At 34.7% G+C, this 13,963-nt stretch overlaps 1 protein-coding gene and 1 long non-coding RNA gene across 2 annotated transcripts; one reads left to right on the top strand and one right to left on the bottom strand.

The window, feature by feature from the left end:
• The first annotated feature begins 231 nt into the window (after positions 1–231).
• On the top strand, positions 232–1,629 carry LOC132628355 (uncharacterized). Its single transcript, XM_060344140.1, has one exon. The coding sequence runs from the start codon at positions 232–234 to the stop codon at positions 1,627–1,629; it is 1,398 nt and encodes a 465-aa protein (XP_060200123.1).
• A 6,974-nt stretch (positions 1,630–8,603) lies between these two features.
• LOC132629335 (uncharacterized) lies at positions 8,604–10,924 on the bottom strand. The gene is made up of 3 exons (XR_009578181.1): positions 10,465–10,924; positions 9,052–9,172; positions 8,604–8,871 (listed from the first exon to the last, which is right to left on the bottom strand). It is a non-coding gene; the product is annotated as an uncharacterized LOC132629335 (long non-coding RNA).
• Between the last annotated feature and the right edge of the window lie 3,039 nt (positions 10,925–13,963).

A 13,963-nucleotide genomic window follows, 5' to 3' on the forward strand; every position in this document is an offset into this window, starting at 1 on the left:
ATGTATGCTGAAGATTGACATGAGGAAAGCATATGACTTTGTTGAATGGTGCTATCTAGAGCAGGAAGCACCTAGTTGAATTTCCCAGTAAGGTTTATACAGTGGGTCATGACATGTGTTAAAAGTGTATCTTACTCCGTTATGATTAATGGGTATCCCACACCCCCATTTGCTGCTAAAAAGGGCCTGAGGCAGGGGGATCCCTTCTCACCATATATGTTTGTATTATCAATGGAGTATTTGACTAGGACCCTGAAGAATCTGCAGACCCACTCTACATTCAAGCATTACTCTAGATGTAAGAAGCTGCAGTTAGTCCAACTTAGCTTTGCGGATGATCTGTTGTTGTTTAGTAGAGGTGACATTGAATCCATTAAGGCATTGCTTGAATGTTTCCAATTATTCTCAAAGGCATCTGGTTTGGTGGCAAACGTGGAAAAAAGTTCCATTTACTTTGGTGGAGTTAGTAATGCCGAGCAATTGCTGATTATCCGGGAACTTGGTTTTGCCAAAGGGGAACTGCCTTTTAAGTATTTGGGAGTGCCTCTGAGCACCAAAAGGACCACTGTTTTTCAATATAAACCGTTGGTGGATAAAATACTAGAGAGAATTCAGTCATGGATTGCTAGATTTCTTTCCTACGCTGGAAGAATTCAGTTGATCAAGTCTGTGTTATTCTCTGTGCAAATCTTCTGGTCTCAGGTATTTATACTACCAAAGAAGATTGTCAAAGTGATTGAGTCACTATGCAGGAAATTCTTGTGGATTGGAAGTGTTGAGCCTTCAAAAAAGGCTTTAATAGCTTGGGAAACTCTGTGTCTACCAAAATCTGCATGTGGTTTAAATTTACTTGATATCCAAACATGGAATAAGGCTGCCATAAGCAAGATGCTGTGGAATTTGTGCATGAAAAAAGATAAGAAATGGATACAATGGGTGCATTCCTACTACATAAAAGGTGGAAGTGTATGGGAGACCCAAGCTAAGCAGGCCTCTTGGATCATCAGGAAAATATTGAAGGCTAATTTGACTGTGGCAGCTGCTGGGTACGAGGAACAAGACCTGATACAGATGCAGCAATACTCCATCAAAACCATGTATTTGAAGCTGCGAGGTGTCTATGCAAAGGTGCACTGGAGAAGGTTAGTATGTAATAACTTAGGCGCCCCAAAGTGGACGTTTATCCTCTATTTGGCTATTTCAAGGAGGCTGCTTACTACAGATCGTTTGGGTAAATGGGGAATGATAGAAGATCAGAAGTGTCCTTTATATGATGATGCCAATGAAACTACAGATCATTTATTCTTTGGGTGCTCTTACTCGACTGATGTATGGAAAAGCTTACTGATTTGGCAAGGCATTTCAAGAAGTCTTATGGAGTGGAATGAAGAAATTGACTGGGCTGTGACAAATGCTAGAGGACGAGCTGCTGGTTCTATTTTGTGTAGGATGATTCTGGCATGTGGAGTGTACTGTATTTGGGCTGAACGAAATCTTAGAGTTTTTCAAACAAAAACTAGGCCGGCTAGAGATGTTATTCGACAGGTAATCCAGGATGTGTACTGCAAGGCTTATATGAAGAGTAGCTTACATAAAAAGTTGAGTCAGTTGGACTTTTATCCTCATTAGATGATAAGTAGAATAGCTGAGGCTAGATAGAACAGGTGTTGATGATGACAACATAGCAGGATTGGGGCTTTCTGTCCAACCTATTTTTTGATCTGATTTGCACATATATCACTTTGGTAAATAATACAATTTTAATTACCAAAAAAAAAAATGACGTGTTGCCTTTCGTTAGCTATAGCTTCTGTGTGAGACAACCTTAATAACAATTTTAGGAAGGCTGGATATAGAGGCTCCTTCTTGAGGAGTGCAATTTGGGCTGTTGCGAAAACTACAACAGAGAAGTTCTTTAATGATATCATGTTTGAAATTTTCAATTTATATGCAGAAGCAGCTTCTTGGTTAAGTGACAAAGCACCCAATAAATGGTCATGATCACATTTCACTCCAAATACTAAGAGTGATATCTTGTTGAATAACATGTGTGAATGTTCTAATAACATGATACTTGAGGCTCGAGATAAGCCAATTATAACATTGTTTGAGAAATTAAGATATCTATTGATGGCTCAGATGCAAGCTAATAGGGATAAAGGAGAGATATGGATTTTGGGTGATGTTTGCCCTAGGATCAAGAATCTTTTGCACGATAATGAGGAAGTTGTTGCAGAATTTGTTCCTCGGAAATAAAATCAATTGAACTATGAAATCCCTGGTGCAGCCAAAGGTAATAATTGGGTAGTAGACCTCTACAATCGGCAACGTAGTTGTAGGAAGTGGGCTATAACTGGATACCCTTGTAAGCATGTCATTTCAGCAATTTGGGCTAAAAATGATGACGTTATTAACTATGTCGATGATTGTTATAAGGTGGAAACATACAGGAGGATTTATGAACGTGCTATTCTTCCAATTAATGGATCGCAATTGTGGCCTAAATCCAATAAAATTCCTTCTTTGCCTCCGTTGATTGTGAAACAAAAGAGAGGAAGAAAGAAAAACTTGAGAAGAAAAGGAATTTTTTGAAGTTGGAGGCTTGGAGCAAGTAGAACAAAATGAGAAGGAAACATACATCTGTTAACTGTAGCGTTTGTCATAAGCCTGGTCATAACATGCGAACTTGCAAGTTTAATAACTATGTGGAGAGAGAATCTAATGTTAACGAGTGTACCTTTTGGGAATCAACTACATCATCATCTCCTGAAAAACTACCGGTCATAGCAATATGTATAATATTTGAATTGAAGGTCCATTTCACACAATAAAATTTAAATTATATTTCTCTGTTTTTGTAGATTAGAAGAGGAGAGGTGGGACAAAAGTTGATGCATGAGGCTATTTTTCATGCATTTTAGATGGTAGAACTGAAGCTATTTTGTTGAACGGAAGTTATTTTTATTTAATTTAAGCTCTTTTTAATGAATCGATGCTGTTTTTGCTGATGCGAAGGGCTTTTTGCTGAATCGCCGTTGTTTTGCTGAATCGCTGCTATTTTTGCTGGTTGCTGCTATTTTTTGCTGAATCACTGTTGTTTTTTGCTGAATCGAAGTTGTTTCTGCTGATCCGAAGTTACTTTTTGCTGAGTCTCTACTTTTTTGCTGATCGCTGCTGTTTTTTGCCGAATCACTGTTGTTTTTGCTGAATCGCTGCTGTTTTTTTTGCTGAATTGCTATTACTTTTGCTGAACTGATGCTGTATTTTTTTTTTTTTTTTTTTGCTGAATTAGACCTCCTTTTGGTGCACTGAAGCTTTTATTGAACTAGAGTTTTTTGTTTGCTTACTATTGAAGCTGTTTTTTCAGAATTGAAATGTGCTGGTTTTTCTTGTAAAGATATTTCGGCCTAATTCTGGAAAAGAAGTACCCCTGATCAGGGGCGTATCTAGCTTAGTAAGTGGGGTTCAATTTCCTAACTTTCGACACGGAATATAAATTTATGTATAAAATATTATTAAAATTCTAATAAATAGTAGATATGCACTCTTAACTTTAAAAATATAATGAGTTCAATACTAAAAATCTTAAGATTGAACTCCTAGATTCAAATCTTGGATCCGCTCCTGCCACTGATAAAAGAACCATTTATTTATAAAATTTTCACCATTAAACCTTGAACAAATAGCTAAAACTAGTCATACAGAATTACAGATGGTATATTTGTTCAAGGTGTAATGGTGATAATATCTCAGATGGTATATTTATAGCATGTTTGGCCAAACTTATTTTTTCCCCAAAAGTACTTATTTTTCAATAAGTGCTTATTTTAAAAAAAGCGAAGTGTTTGGCCAAGCTTTTGGGAGAAAATAAGTGCTTTTGGGGAGTAGCAGAAGCAGTTTTTCAGAAGCTAAAAAAAATAGTTTTTGCCCAAAAGCACTTTCTTGAAAAGTACTTTTGAGAAAAATACACTTAGAAGCACTTTTTAAAAGCTTGGCCAAACACTAATTGCTTCTCAAAAGTACTTTTTAAATTAATTGGCCAAACACAAATTGCTTTTAGCCAAAAGTACTTTTTTGAAAAGTGCTTTTGAAAAAAAGTGCTTTTTAAAATAAACTGTTTTTATAAACTTGGCCAAACAGGCTATTAGAGATAATATCTCAGATGGTCACTCAACTATGATAATATTTCAGATGGTCACTCAAATATGACTAGTTCACTCAGAAAATCACTCAATTTTATTTTCTAATCGTAAAGTCACTCAACTATGACTAGTTCAGTCAGAAAGTCATTTAACTATGACTAGTTCACTCAGAAAGTCACTCAACCATGACTAGTTCACTCAGAAAGTACTCTAACTTTATTTTCTAACCATAAAGCCACTCAATTATTGGTGTTTCACATATAATGTCACCCAACCTATTTTTTATTGGCATGAGTTTTTTATTTAAAACCAAAATTGTAAAATATAATAAAGTACCCATTAAAACCATTTTATTGACCGCCCCATGCAAGCTTATCGATTTAGCATGTAGGATGATTCCCAACTTCCCTTTTCTTAAATTTTGACGGTGAATTCAAATATAGACGCTTTAAGGTTTTTGAAAAAAAAATTATACATTTAAAAAATACGTCAAAATGTTATAAATTGTAACAACTTAAAATATTTAAAAGGCATATAAAAAAATTCCGATCAAGAAAAAACTTGCTTGGTTCTCGAAATTTGAAAGGTGCCATATAAATTCGTATAGGGAGAGTATAATCAATGCTCATACCATTAATTCCCTCCTCAAATTTCACTTCCTTAGCGATTCGATTCGTATCAATTCATATTCCCATTCCAATTTCTTCAGTTCAAAATTCAGCGTTGATTCGAGGTGAGTGCAGTAATCGTTTTGGATTGGAATTGAAATTTGAAAGATGAGTACTTCTCTTTGGTGTAAGAGAGGTTATGTGGATGAGGCATTATGTTTCGAAAAAGATATGAATTTCACTGTTCATATCCTGGCGAGGGCTTTATTGCATATAAACCCACCCCATGCAGGTTTATGGATTTAGCAAGTAGGATGATTTAGAAGGAAATGAGGATAAAATAAAAGGCTTTCGTCAATATATTTTTAGTGCGTGGAGTCAATAAAATAGTTAAAATGTTTACTTTTTTATTTCTTACAATTTTGGCTTTAAATAAAAATATAAAATTTAATTAAAAAATACTTAAATAGGTAGGGTGATATTGTAGGTGAAACACTAATAGTTGAGTGACTTTGTGATTAGAAAATAAAGTTGAGTAACTTTCTGAGTGAAATAATTATATGACTTTCTGGTTAAAAAAAACAAAGTTGAGTAACTTTCTGAATAAACTAGCTATAGTTGAGTGACCATCTGATATATTATCCGGTATATTTATCCCTTCATCTCATGCGTCTTGATTTTTTCAAACTCAACTTCTATATTACTAATCTTATCAACACAAAAGTTCAACTCTATCTCTTTTTTTTTTTTTTTCCTTCAGCTATCTTGTTTATCCACTGCTTTTCGTGTTGCTCTTGGCGAAAAGAATAATAACTTTACTTTCAAATATCAAATGTCGTCGTCTCTTTAACAGGGATTTTAGACACATAATCATAATTACTTTTTTCGTACTAATAGATTTAAAGTACACAATGCACAAAAAATTTGAGATGAAAGACAATGACTGAAGGGTTAAACATGAGTTTGCTCACCCTTAGGATTTATATTTATAATACAAAGTTACAGCATATGTGTAGATAAGGATAATACAGAATAACCTCAAATAGAATCCTACTACAACTAATACACATAAGGATAAACTCTAGCACCCTCCCTCAATCTGAATGAGAAGAATGAACGTGAAGATTGGCAGTTAACTCACGAAAACCTGTAGATGCCAATACTTTGGTGAACAAATCAGCAAGTTGCTCAGATGTATGGACATGCGAAACCACTAAGTCACCATGGCTGATCTTTTCACGGACAAAATGATAATCCAAAGCAACATGTTTGGAACGGGAGTGAAAAACTGGATTGTGAGCTAGATGAATGGCTCCAATGTTGTCACATTTGGCAGATACCGGAGAAGTAAGAAAAATACCAAGATCACGAAGAATATATTAGAGCCAAGTAGCTTCAGCAGTGGCAACAGCAAGAGCTCAGTACTCTGCTTCAGTACTTGAGCGCGCAACAGTAGGTTGTTTCTTTGCCGACCAAGAGATAAGATTGGAGCCAAGAAAACTACAAAAGCTAGTTGTGGATCGTCTAGTGGCTGAACAACCAGCCCAATCAGAGTAGGAGAAAACAGTAAACGACAATGAAGAATTTTTATACAACTGTAAGCCCCAATCAATTGTGCCAGCGAGATACCGAAAAATGCATTTTACTGCCTGAAGATGCAATTGTCGTGGCTGGTGGAGAAACTTAGAAGCAATATTGACAGCAAATTGAATATCCGTCCTAGTAAAGCACAACTATTGTAGACTCCCAACCATTTGACGATAAATAGAAGGATCGTCAAGCAAATGAGAAGAAGTAGAATTCCAATCGAACTTACAGTGAAGTGGAGTTAGCACAGGTTTACACTTCTCCAATTTGAAGCGATGAAAAAGCGAAGTAATATAACGCTGCAGCAATAAGAGAAGTCCCGAAGAATTGCATTTTAATTCAATGCCAAGGAAGTATTGAAGTTGTCCCAAGTCCTTCATTGAGAATTCTGAACTCATTGAAGAAATGAATTGTGATACTAAGGATTTGAAGAGCCAAAAACAGCTATATCATCCACATAAATTAAAAGAATAACGCAATCAGCCCCCGAGTGAAAAATGAACATGTTGTTATCCGAAACACATTGTTAAAAGCCTAGATCAAGAAGGAAACTAGCAAAACAATGGAACCAAGCCCTCAGAGATTGTTTAAGACCATATAAAGCACATTGCAACTTGCATACAAAATGGAGTAATCTGGATGTTCAAAGCCCTTAGGTTGACGCACATAAACAGTCTCAGATAACTCACCATGTAAGAATGCATTCGACACATCAAGTTGGTGCAGAACCCAATTATTATGAAGAGCCAAAGATAAGACCAAATGCACTGTGCTAGGCTTAACAACAGGAGCAAAAGTCTCAAAATAGTCAACCCCGGGCTGCTGCAAAAAACCTTGAGCCACTAAACGAGCTTTATATCTTTCAACAGAACCATTTGCACAATACTTAATCCGAAACACCCATTTGTTGCCAACAATATTTGCATTTGGAGGAGGCGGAACCAAGGTCCAAGTTTTATTTTGGACAAGAGCATCAAATTCAGAACTCATTGCCTGTATCCAACGAGGGTCTTTAGAAGCTTGAGAAAACGAAGTAGGTTCAGATAAAATGGGACATGTGGAAGCTGTTAAAGAAGGAAGGATACGTGGCTTGAGCGAACCTGTTTTAGAACGAATAATTATATGATTAGTTTGAGATTGTACGGTAGGTGATTGAGAGGGAGATATTTGAAGATTATTGGATGGAGAAATGGTCTGCGTCGAAGAGGCAGGGGATGAAATATCTCGTTCAAAAGAAGCGACAGAGGAGATTACAGGTCGGTGAGTGGGAGTAACCTGATCCGAAAGGGACGCAGAGTTGGAAGAAGAAACATTACCAGTTGACGGAGGAGAATTGGTAGAAATATTCTCCTGATGTAGAGGAGTCTGAAGACTTCTATTTGAAAGAGGAAGCTGTGGAATAGATGGAGTTTGAATACTCTTATTTGGAATGTGATCCTTAGAGCTATTCCCTGTTGAAGTTCCTCCTGAACGGGTGATATGGACTGGAGAGGTAAAAGGCTTAGGATTATCAAAAACAGTTGGGAATGAGATAGGTTTTGATGAAGAAGTTGGCGGAACAGTAGGAAACATACTCTGAAACGGGAAGGAGTTCTCAACAAAATGAACATGCCGAGAAATAAGAATTCTAACTGAGCAAGGATCCAAACATTTGAATCCTTTATGTTTATCTGATGAACCAAGAAACAAACATGGTTTTGATCGAGGGTGGAACTTAGACTGATTAATTGCCACAAAGGGATAACATAGACATCAAAACACACGAATTAAATTGTAATCAGGCACATGACCATAAAGTAGTTCGAATGGAGATTTATAACGCGACACTGGAAGAGGAGTTACGTTAATAAGAAAGATGTCATATAAACAAGCATCAGCCCAAAATTGAAAAGGCATAGATGCTTGAAAAATAAGACAACGAAGGACATTAGCGATGTGTCTATGTTTTCTCTCGCCCTACCATTTTGAGCAGAAGTGTGAAGACAAGAAAATCGATGGACGATGCCATTTTGCAGAAAGAAGGATTTAAAATTCTAGTTAACATATTCTCCTCCCCCATCAAATTGGAAATAGGAAATAGAGGTGCGAAAAATATTTTTAATCATTGCATGAAACTCTTTGAATTTTTCAAAGGATTTAGATTTTTCACGCATTAAATAAATCCAAGAGAATTTAGTGTAATCATCAAGAAATAAAATATAATTACGATAGACAGAATTTGAGGCAACAGGAGCATACCAAACATCTGAATGAACTAAAACAAAAGGAGAATTTGCATTTCTACTGGATAAAGAAAATGACAATCTAACATTATAAGAATTATTGCTAAAGGAAGAAGAACTAATAATCAATTTTCTAGAAACTAAAGAACTTAAAGATTATTGACCAGGATGTCCCAAAGGTTGATGCCAAATGGAAGCAGGCACGACATTAGCAAAGAGACCAAAGTTGGAGGAGCCAGGTGATACGACTCGGAGAGGATAAAAAGACCCAATATTTTTACAACGGAGCAATGTTGTGTTGGTTTTCTTGTCCTTAACAAAAAAAGTCAGAATCAGTAAATTTAATGAAAAAGTTAGTATTAGCACGTAAACGTTGAATAGAAAGTAGATTTTTGGTAAGAAAAGGAACATATAAAACATTCTTTAAGAAAAGAGGTTTAGAAGTTGTAGGAAGAATAGAGGAACCAGTAGATTTAATGGAGAGAAGAGTACCATCACCAACCATGACCTGAGAAGAACCCGAGTATCGAGCATGAGAAGTAAGGGTAGAAGGATTATTTGTCATGTGCATCGATGCTTCAGAGTCCGGATTCCAAATCATTGGGTGAACCTCCTTTAAATTCATTGCAGCAAATGATTGAGGAATATTATTAGGCACAAATGAATGATTGAACCTGTTTTTGCACTCTAAGGCAGTCTGATTATAATGAAAACATATTTGACACTGTTTAGCCGGAGCAAATGGGGGTCTTCCCAAAATACCATTAGCGGGTGAAGGAGGGCAAAAATTATGTTGAAAACTCGACCATTGAGAGTTATTGTATCCTCGACCACTACCATATTGACCTTTGTTATTCTTGCCACGACCTCGTCCATGTGAGTGTCATTTGGTAGGTTGATGTCCTTGAGAAGATAATGCATTAGAATTAGTTTGCCCTTGAGTAGTCACAAGCAAAGTAGATTGAGCATTGGAGTCTTCTAAAGAAATTGCAGTAATGCGGGCTTCTTTGGTGAGGAGTGGTCGTAATGCAATAAAAGAAGGAAGTGAGCCGGTGGCATTTAAGCCAGACACAAAGGTACGATAAGATGAAGATAGTCCTTGCAAAGCCTGAGTGACTAGATCGCCATCAGTCAAAGGCTTGCCAATTGCCCTTAGAGAGCAGGCAATAGAGTGAAGTTGTTGAAGATAATCCTCCATAGAAAGAGAACCTTTCTTAAAATTCTGAAATTTTGACTTAAGATGAATGGCGGAGGAAGAAACTTGATCCAAATATAGCGATGCCAAGGTGTCCCACCCTTGTTTAGATGTCTCACAAGCATAGTTCAAAAGTGTGTCAAGAACTGCCATAGAAAGTGTTGCATTAATCCAACTCAATGCAATAGTATCACACTAAATCCATAATTTATAATCTTCGTGATCAGGTGAGGGACATGATATTTTTCCCTCTACAATGGACAGAAGGTTGTGACTTTTCAGAACTGTGACAAAAACTTTCTTCCAAGTAAGGTAATTGACATATGTCAATTCAATAGGGACAAATCCTTTGATAGTAGAAACTGTTGGAGGGGGGACGGAAAGACCAAGGGAAGATTGATTCACAGTTTGTTGAGTCGAAGAGGAGGAGGAGTTTTCTGGGGCCATTGAAAAAGAAAGATCAAGAAAGATCATAGATGGCTCTTGATACCAAGATGAAAGACAACGACTGAAGGGTTAAACGTGAGTTTTCTCACCCTCAGGATTTATATTTATAATACAAAGTTACAGCATATGTGTAGATAAGGATAATACATAATAACCTCAAATAAAATCCTAATACAACTAATACACATAAGGATAAACTCTAACAATTTGAACCATTTTCATAAAGTTAAAAGCAGAGATACCATATGGAAAATAATGCACACCTTATGCATGAACGACATTGGTTTGCGTCTTGCCCATGAAACGGGAGTCTTTGTCCTCTCCATTTTTCAGAATTTTCATGCGTTCTTTCCTTTCAAGAAGGCAGTTTGCGAAAAATTTGGACAACCAATTAGTCTTTCTCTTTGCTTTAACTGAACTTTGTTTTTTAAGTTTCAACGTGTTCATCCTGTGAAGAACGCAACTTACAAAATAATTGGACTGAAATTTTTTGTCGTAGTCGCTTTAATTAGACTGTGCTTTTAAGAATTTTCACGTCTTCTTCCGGTCAAGAATACAGTTTGCAAAAAAAATTGAAAAACCAATAATTTGTCTTTGAGCTGTTAATGATTTCGCTTCTTAGTCTCTCCGGATCTTCTCAATGGCTAAGACTTTATTCACTACGTTTGGCGGTGAAATACGATTTCTATATTTTGGAGAGGAAGGGTCGACAATGGGATTTTGGGACAGAAGGCGATTGAATTTTAGAAGCAGCTACTCACTAACAGAACTCTATTAGTTTTAACTTGGTTCAGTTTTTAACGTTAGTATAGAGTCTAAGTGAGAAAAGGCCATAAATAATCCTTATCTACGGGAGTAGATCTAAAATGGTCCCTGAATTATACACTTACCGGTTTTAGTCCTTTAACTATTCAAAAACTTATCAAATTTGATCTCCGTCTATTTTTTTATACAAACAGCGTACGAATTCATAAACCTTCGTGAAATTAATCGTTAAACCATTCCTCAGATCTATATTTCTCTCTCCCTGCTTCTTTTTCCTCAAGTTCCTCTTGTTATAAAAAAAAAAAAAGCATTATGGCACTAGTGTAGCTCTCGAGTCTCTAAAATTCGAAAAGACAAACTCAGGCACAAAATTTCTGTAACCATTCTTCTCAAACACTACTAAAAAACTGGTAAAAACCGACGGATTCCGTCGGTTTTTTCAATAATTTTTTTTAAATCTTTGTTTTTTAAAGAAAACCGACGGACTGCGTCGGTTATTTTTTGCACAAAAATGCTCGAAAAAATATAATTATTTTTTATATTATTTTCTAAAATAAACAAATGGAGTCCTTCGGTTTTTTATTTTTATTTTTTATTTTTTTTATAAAAAAATCAACGGAGACGGACTCTGTCGGTTTTTAGAGCGAAAAAACAGTATAAATTAAATCAATGTAAGTATATGAATAAAAAATATCAGTGGTAAAGCCCTGTAATGCCAAGGAACATACCCACGTTCGATTCCAAGTTCCTACATTTCATTCTTTAATTTTCAATAAAAAAAAAAAAAACCGACATGAGACCGTTGGTTTTTTTTTTTTTTTTTTAACAAAACCAACCTACTGGGACGGTTTTCTGTCGGTTACGAAACGCGAGAGAGAACTTGAGGAAAAAAGTTGAGGTTAGAGAACGAACTTGAGGAAAAGGAAGCAGGGAGAGAGAAATATAGGTCTGAGGAATGGTTTAACGATTAATCTCACGATGGTTTATGAGTTTGTACGCTGTTTGTATAAAACAATAGACGGAGACCAAATTTAATAAGTTTTTGGATAGTTAAAGGACTAAAACCGGTAAGTGTATAGTTAAGGGACCATTTTAGACCTACTCCCATAGATAAGGGACTATTTATGGCCTTTTCTCGAGTCTAAGTTATAGGCAAAGACTAAAGTTGTCCACTTTTGAATACTTAAAAGGGATGTTTTATGCTCCACCCTGTATATAGAGTCCGCAACTTAAATGACCCAAAAAGTGACAAAAGATACCAAAATTCCCCAACCAAAAAAAAGTTACCAAAATAATTTACAGTTTGATCCTATAGCGCACTAATTTAGTGCGTAATACCTATTTAATAAAACTGTCCCCACCTTCCCCACCGCGACCGTCCCCCCTTCCTTTTTTAAAAAGGAGAAACCTCCACTAACGACCAAAAAACAGTGGTCCCCACGTTCCAAATGCGTTGTTTTCGTGTTTTTTTACACCTCAAAAGTCAATATTCTTGGTATATTCAAGGCAAGGAACAAGTTTCAAAACTTTGATTTCAGAATAAAGCGGTATAAAACTCGATTTCAAAAACTAAAAAACACCTTCAATTTAGGTATTTCACTATGAATTTTGTATTATATTGTTAAATATATTACTATCCTAAGCATGATTGTTGTGTAATAGTTGCATATTACGAAAAAAATACTATGCACTTTTTTTGGTGCCCAAATGGGTAGTCCACTGCCCTTTTTTTAAATTTCTTTTATTAATTAGTTGTTAATTGTTTGTTAGGTAATTGTTTATTTGTTAATTTTTTATTAATGAATTCTTAATTGTTTGTTAACTAATTGTTTATTTGTTGATTGTTTATTTAGTATTTCTTATTTGTCGGATTAGCTAATTGTTTATTTGTTAATTATTTATTAATTAGTTATTAAATATTTGTTAATAGTTTCATTAATTAATTGTTTATTTGTTAATTATTTTTTAACTATTTATTAATTATTTTCTAATTTTTTACTAGCTAATTGTTAACTGTATGATAATGAATTGTTAATCTTTATATTTTTATTTGTGAAATATTTGTTAATTTAGGATTGAACATCCTTAGTTTAGGTTTGAACATCCTAAGTTAAACCTTAATATCCTTAAGATAATATTTGTTAATTAATTGTATTTAATCCTTAGGTTAGGTTTGAACATCCTTAGTTTAAGATTAAAAATAGCATTAATATAATATTAGTTAGTTAATTGTAGTTAGCATAATACTTAATTCACATTTTAGATAGTTAATATAATTTCTCGTTAAAGTCTTAGTTAGTTAGTATAATTGAACATCCTTAGTTAAACCTTAATATCCTTAAGATTATATTTGTTAGTTAATTATATTTAATCCTTAGGTTAGGTTTCAACATCCTTAGTTTAAAATTTAAAATAGCATTAATATAATATTAGTTAGTTAATTGTAGTTAGTATAATAATTAATTAACAATTATTAATTCGCAAATTTAGATAGTTAATATAATTTGCCGTTAAAGTCTTAGTTAGTTAGTATAATTGAACATCCTTAGTTAAACCTTAATATCCTTAATATTTGTTAGTTAATTATATTTAATCCTTAGCTTAGGTTTGAACATCCTTAGTTTAAGATTGAAAATAACATTAATATAATATTAGTTAGTTAATTGTAGTTAGTATAATAATTAATTAACAAATATTAATTCGCAAATTTAGATAGTTAATATCATTTGTCGTTAAAGTCTTAGTTAGTTAGTATAATTGAACATCCCTAACTTAGGTCTAGTTTAGGTTTGAACATCCTTAGTATAATTTTTCGATAAAAGATTACATAATTAATATTACATGTTAATGATTAATTAAAAATGCGTAAAACAGATATGACATCTCCATGGATCTCACCCCCTTCATCCGGGGCCCTTCGAGCCAGAGATATTTCATCTACAGCAGCAACATAGGTCCCAACTAGTATGGGATTCGGATGTAGATCCCACCCGCTTG

Source organism: Lycium barbarum, chromosome 2, assembly GCF_019175385.1.
Source record: "Lycium barbarum isolate Lr01 chromosome 2, ASM1917538v2, whole genome shotgun sequence".
Classification (NCBI taxonomy): domain Eukaryota; kingdom Viridiplantae; phylum Streptophyta; class Magnoliopsida; order Solanales; family Solanaceae; genus Lycium; species Lycium barbarum.